General features: G+C 45.3%; 1 protein-coding gene and 1 long non-coding RNA gene across 4 annotated transcripts in view; one reads left to right on the plus strand and one right to left on the minus strand.

The window, feature by feature from the left end:
- CCDC169 (coiled-coil domain containing 169) overlaps nt 1–4,183 on the minus strand; it is a 41,018-nt gene extending 36,835 nt beyond the window's left edge. For all 3 annotated transcript variants that reach the window (XR_008435683.1, XR_008435682.1, XM_053970197.1), the window contains exon 1: nt 3,683–4,183. Coding sequence is in view for 1 of the 3 variants with exons in the window: in XM_053970197.1 (XP_053826172.1) it covers nt 3,683–4,116 (434 nt within the window). In the remaining 2 variants the exon portion in view is untranslated. The remainder of the gene's footprint in view (nt 1–3,682) is intronic.
- On the plus strand, nt 4,116–6,692 carry LOC128803332 (uncharacterized). The gene is made up of 2 exons (XR_008435684.1): nt 4,116–4,189; nt 5,729–6,692. It is a non-coding gene; the product is annotated as an uncharacterized LOC128803332 (long non-coding RNA).
- Nucleotides 6,693–6,764: the final 72 nt, after the last annotated feature.

Below are 6,764 nucleotides of genomic sequence, written 5' to 3' on the forward strand. Positions count from 1 at the left end.
CCAATTATATTTTGTTCTGATGAATATATGTAGAGAAATGGTAAATTGTCAGGTGTCACACTGTAATTGCTACACTGACAGAAAGTCTTTTTTTCATGTGGCAACAGAAACCAGTTAAAAAAAATATATAATTGTTATTAAACGTTTATTAGTCCAGTAGCACCCAGAATGCATCCAGAGTGAAAGCACTCCATTTTAGACAGTGTATATTCAGGAAAATGCAATCCCTGCCCAGAGAGAGAAGGGATGTAGAAATAAATCACTTTAAGTGGCTTGGTAAGTATTGCTGGGGTTTAATGTATTGGAGTTTTGCATTTCTGGAGTTATTTCTAATTGTGATAGGAAGTGAAGGTCATGCCATGTATCTGTTAGTGTGAATTTAATGCAGCTGTGTATATCTGGCTACCTGCCCAGAGACTTGGTCTTTGCTTGGAGGGACTGCACTGCACTTTTTACCTGCAACCTCATATATGTTAGACATAAATAGACTATTCAAGGCCTATAAATGTTCTCCATGTCAATGGACAATTTACAGTCATCCCAGAAGAAAGCCTGTAAATCCTGAAACCTCACATTTAAGTTATCATGAGAACCTAACCACATCCTTGCATACTAAGCAGAACAAAAAAGCTCTTGTGAAGAAAATGAAAAAAAAAAATGCAGTTCAGATAAGAAGGCTCTGATTGAAACTACAAAAGAGAAAAAAAAAAAACTGGTAAATTTCTTTTTAGGGCTGCCTACAGGTGTTATTTTACTTGACAATGGCAGCCACTTAGGATGAAAACCATTTTCCTGCATGTTTTGCTACCCAGGTCTGGATATCTGGAACATGTATCAGGCAAAAGGCTGCCTGAAGCAATTTTCTATAGTCAAGAGAGAAACTCGGGAGAAAAGTCAGGAGAAGCTCAGGGCAAGTCATCAGCTCTAGGGCATCAGCTCTAGGGCATCAGCTCTATAATATGGCAGGTGTTTATTAAGTCCTGTAGAAGATAAAATGCACGGATGCCTTCAGAATCTCTGAACAAAGCAGAAACAATATTGCATAGTGCAGGGGCACCACATGGAAGAGCACGCACAGTATTGAAAGCTCTGGACTCCTGTCACTTGCAGTCAGCAGTGTGCTGGGAAAATGCTGCAGCTTTCCTGGCAAGGAAAGCCACAGGAAATGAAATCTCACAAGCTGAAGTAACATACAATTCCATCAACATTACTAAGTAGCTGACATGCATAAATATATGTCTTGAAGACCTCTTTGTCTGATAAGAAGTACACTGCAGTATTATATGTCTTCTCTCTCTCTCTCCCAGAAACATTTGCCATGACATTTCCCGATCAAAACGCACACTGAATCTTGATCACAACAACACAGAGTCAGATTTGAGCTGACTTTCATTACAGTCAGAAAAAAAATTGGAAAGATTTCACACTACTACATCCACAATCATAGAGAATCAGTGGGTACATTAGGAACAGACCCCTTATGGACATGGATGATTCAATTTACTCTGTAAAGTAAAAATCTCTTCTTCATGACTGCTAAATGAGAGGGGTAGGTGGGCTGTTAGCAAACTGCCTAATTGGCACAACAATCAGATACGCCAGTAAAAAGACAAGGGTGAGATGGCAGTGAAGGAATACAGACATCTATCTGCAAGCCATTCATCCTCAGCTTGCTTTCTACCCAAGGGAGAGAAACTGGCACCTCTTAGGGTTTGACTCATCTCATGCTAGAACAGCCAGGCAAAATAGGTCACATGAATCACACCTCCAAAAGGTTTTTCTGTATTCATTGACTACACATGCCACTGGTTTAGATGGAGATGTCTAACAAGCCTGGTCATTGGCAATTAAGCTGAATAAATTACTCCTAGGAAACAGACAATAATAATACTGTCTATTTGCACACAAAGAAAATAGTTGTAGAACCCACTTGGAGCTGAAAGTCTTTCACCATAAAGGTTTTTATTAAATATATATTTTGCTTTTATAAGTAAATCACCACAACTCAATTTTTTACCTGATCACCATTTTACCTGATCATGTGTCAGGTAAAAGAACTGGTGCATGCAGAGGATAACTGATCCATTTACCCTGAGATACTACTAAGTCAGGAGATTTATTAAAGGTCATTTGCTTACATGTTGGTGCAAGTATGTCCAAGCTACCTTTTGTGTCATTTTGAATACCTAAGGTGCCATTTTGACTCTGTTAGTACTGGGTTTTCCTTTTCCATTTACAAATGAACATTTTATAAAGTCCACAACTGCAGGACTAGTTTGAAGAGGTCTGCAGCTCAGACACTGAAAGAAACACTGTTCAGGTGAAAAATCAGTATGAATAGAATGCTTGAAAATGGTATGTAAATGTAAATATCAAGGGTCTGATTTAAGGCAGCACAGGACCTTCTGACATTTCCTGTTTCCATTTATTAACACTCAAAAGGCAATCATGTTGTTCAACACAGGGAATAACGTGTAGCTTCCTAAGCAAACAGGACAAAAACAATCCCACCAGGCATGAGCATCAACAATTATCACTGCACTGAAACAACTGCTACTTTAGCAAGGGGACTGACTGCTAAAAGGAACAAGTCTCATCCCTGCAAACTGCATGCAGAAATGCCATACCTTACGTAGAGGTCTCAGAGATATTTATTGACCCTAGAGACAGGTGAAACCCAGCTTTCCACTTTTACTCAACATTGTAGAAAGAAGTGTGCATAAAGAGCACATCATTCTCCATTTTATTCATCTTCCCCCAGCAAGGTATGCACCCGTGTAAAAGTTTTCTCTGGTTTTCCCCCAAAGTGACATCCCAGCCCAGTGTACTGTGCTTGCCTTGGGCACATATAATTCTCTCTCTATTAGGTGGTATGGGACTATGTTTTGGATTTCTAATGAAAACTGTGTTGATAGCACAGTGATGTTTTGGTTACTGTCGAGCATTGTTTACACTGGGTCAGGGCCTTTTCTGCTCCTCACCCCACAAATGAGAGGGCTGGAGGTGCACAAGGGAACATTGCCAGGACAGCTGATCCCACTGACCAAAGTGATATCCCATATCATATCATGTCACATTCAGAAATAAAAACTAGGGTGTTGGGACTTGCTGGGGCTGCTTTGCCTCGAGAAAGGCAATGTCCCGCTGGTGGTGAGCACCTGGAGGTTTTTGCATCAGTTGCTTTTCTTGGGTTTGTTTTCTTTTTGTTGTCGTTATTCCTTTTTAGGACAACACGCGAATTTTCTCTCTTTCACCCCACCTTCCTTCTTTCCCCTACCCCACTGGGAGGAGAGGGAGGGAGCGGCTGCGTGGTGTTGAGCTGCCTGCTGCGGTTAACCACGGCAGTCGGCCCTATCTTCCTTTTAGGCTCACATGATTTATCCCGCTTCTTCGGGCTCCTCGTGCCACTCGCATCCCTCGGGCCAGCCCTTGCCGGTGCCCTGCAGAGCCAGCGGCGCTCCCAGCACAGCCGGGCCGCACTGAGGAGCTCCGGGCAGACCGCGGGCCCAGCCCGCTCCCCTCGCCCGCGGAAGCAGCCGCCATTTTGCCGCAGGGAGGCGGCGGGAGCTCCCCGCGGGCGGCGCTGCGGGAGCGCTGCCGGAGCCGCCGCCGTGCCCGGCCTCGCTGCTGTGCCCGGCCTTGCTGCTGTGCCCGGCCTTGCCGCGTCCCCCGCCGGACTCACTGCTTCTGCCTCTCCCGCCCCAGCTCCAGCGCCAAGCGCTCCGGCTCTGCCGCCCGCCGGGCACCGCGTTCCCCCATTGCCGCCGCCGCCGCCGCCCGTCCCGCTCTCGTGCCCCGCGTCGCCGGCGTTGCGCGGGGTGACGGCTGCGAGCGGCCGGCGGAGCCTGAGGGAGCGGCGCGATGAGGCCACCCCAGCCCCGGCTCGGGCACCCTTTTCTCCGTAGCCCCCGCGGCTGTCCTACTACCCAAGGAAAGCCGAGAAAGGAGACGGGGCCGGGCGCCACCGGCAGTCGCTACCGCCGGCACCTGCCCCGGTCCCGACAGGCGCCGGCCCATCCCGTCCGCCCGCGTTTGCTGCAGCGCTCGCCCGCCGCTGCTGTGACGGCCCGCGTTTGACGGGCTGTTCTGTCCTCTGTCTCGCGAAACGCCCAGCATGTGGCTCGGGCAGCAGCAGAAACGGATGGGGGAAATAGGGTACAGCTTTGGCCCAGTTAAGAGTTTTGATCATGTAAGTTGAACAGTGTGCTGAGCTTTTCATGACCTAGGGAAACACAAATGTGTGCAGATTTTAAAAAATATTTCTTCTGGATGGGAAGTAGCACGATTTTAAGTAGATGCTATGACCCACATGTGAAGGCAGGCACAGTGTGGTGGAACCTGGCCTACGACATGACCAGCCCATCTTTTAGCACGCTCGATAATTGTGATCTGTGCTATTTACAAATCAGTGTCTAAGACCCTAACTTGAGACAGGAGTGTTCAGAATAATCGGTCTTAATCATCATCACTGATTAAGTCAATGGTGTTAGTCAATATACACTGGAAAATAATTATCTTACATGATCTCAGTTGATGCTTAAAAATGTTTGATGTTGCATTTTTCAAACAAAGAATTTCAGATCAGTTCATGGGTTTTTCAAGGTACATCTTTATGGGGTGAGTTAATCAGAGTATTGCTGTGAGTGTGGTATCACCTCTGTCAGGGTCTTCCGGTCACCTTCTCTGGCTGCTTCACTGCCAGCTCTTGATATTTGTGTGACTCTTCAGTGAGCCAGTATAGCTTCTGAAACATTGAAAACTTACATAAGGGAAAATGTTTAATGTTCTCAGTTCCTGCTAGTTGGTGATCTGAAGTGCCTTACCAGCTGCACAGGAAAGCACCAGACTTGATGGAAGGGACAGGGTGAAACTGGGAGCAATTAGTGCACTCTTAGATCAACTCACCATTTCACAAGACTTAATGCTTACTAAAAGAACTGTCTGTTCACTTTCCCAGGAAGGGGGTGGACTTTAATTTTCCTTTACTGATATATTATGAGAAAGGGTATGGTTTTCTCAGTTCAAGTAATTCTGTTGCATGCGTAGCAAGCCAAATCCCATACCCCTACCACTTGCAGGGTAACACAGGCACTGCTTTAAAAGTTTAAAACATGGGTTATTTATTACCATTACTTTAACATAGCATAAAAAACTAGTATTACCATCCATAAGCCTGTCCTGAAATGTTGTGAATTGTAATCCTAAAGTGGTAGTGGAGTTGCCTGATCTAATGCCTCACTGATACTGCAACAGCAGGGCACTAATCCAGCAGGACCTAATGAATGGGAGTACAACGGTAGGATGGAGAGTGGGAAGTACAACGGTAGGATGAAGAGTGATTCTAAGAAAAAGTAATTTTAATTTCACTTGTCTGATAAATATTAGAGCAGGAGATGATTTTTGAGTCTCAAATTATAACTGATGCTATCAGCTAATCAGTGAATTATCATCTTCGGTGTGGGTTAAATTCAGAATTTTCTGATATAATTTAATCAAGAAACAAATTTAGAAGAGTGCTGCACTGTAACTGCATTTAAATTTAGCTGCTTATTTTGCCTTCATGTATTACTGAAAGCTACCTTTTTAAGATTCATATTGAAAACACATTTCATAACAAACCAGTAATTTAAGTAATGACTTGGACCTAGGTTAGCATTCTTAACTCACTGAGTGTACTGAATATTAACAGCAAAGGTTTTAATTGAGTAACCATTTTTCTTGTTACAAGTTTTTGTGAACAACTGCTTCAAGATTAATGTAACCAGCCTGATGAATTCTTCGCAATGGGTGGGCACATTCAGAAAGCTCAGGAAGAGGCCTGGAATCACAAGAAGTCTCAGAACAGAGGGCACAGGAGAACTGAGAGCTGCATTCCCACTCACAGCATACTCTTTCTACCCCAGGAGACTTAAATTTGACCTCCTCTCCAGGAGACTTTCAGGTCCCACCCTCACCCAGGGATTACTAGGTGCCTTAACCAGGTAAGCTCTCAGGAACCAGGTCACTGTGCACATAAGGATGAGCCCCGGACCACACTGGCTGGGTTGGCACAGCACAGTAGGTCTAACTGCCGGTGCTTCGCCTGATGGTTTGGGAACTGGAGTGAGAGAAAAAAGTGTCTTGTGGACTGAGGTCTTGTGTGAGTGTGTGCTCTGGGGTGACTTTGTGATGCTGAATTGTATCCCCATTCATCTGTTTAGCCCAGAAATAAGTTTTGCACCTTTAAGACTGGTTCCAAGTGAAGGCGGGGAGAGAAGAAGCGCAGAGTTTTTTATCAGGGACTGCACTTGCTCCCCCGCACCCTGCTCCTGGACTGTGTTGTCTGCAGCACGGACAGATAGCAGGAGAGGGCTTTCCTTTGCTTTTTTGTTAGGTTTTAGCGAGTTGAGGCAGAGAGGTTCCCTGGACTGTGGTTTTTCTTTTTCTTGGAACTGTTTGAACCTGCTCTGGACTGAACACCCAGAAGAACACCAGCAGCTCACACCTGTGGCCCACCAGGCCAGGCCTGGGCCGTGGCATTTCCAGCGCTGGAGGTACTGGTAATAGACTAGGTGAACCGAGCTACAGCCCACCAAGGAGACTTTCTGAGTTTTTAATCTCTTCGGAGTGGCAAGAGGTTTCATTGTTTAATATTGTTAATTTTTTGTGCTGGTGAATGCTTTGCCTGTTAAATAAAGTTTTTTTCCACTTTCCTCCAAGGAAATCTTTTACCGAACCAGTTGGGAGAGGGGCCACTTGAATCTGCTTTTCCAAAACCCTTTGGA

Source organism: Vidua macroura, chromosome 2 (assembly GCF_024509145.1).
Source record: "Vidua macroura isolate BioBank_ID:100142 chromosome 2, ASM2450914v1, whole genome shotgun sequence".
In the NCBI taxonomy this organism is placed as follows: domain Eukaryota; kingdom Metazoa; phylum Chordata; class Aves; order Passeriformes; family Viduidae; genus Vidua; species Vidua macroura.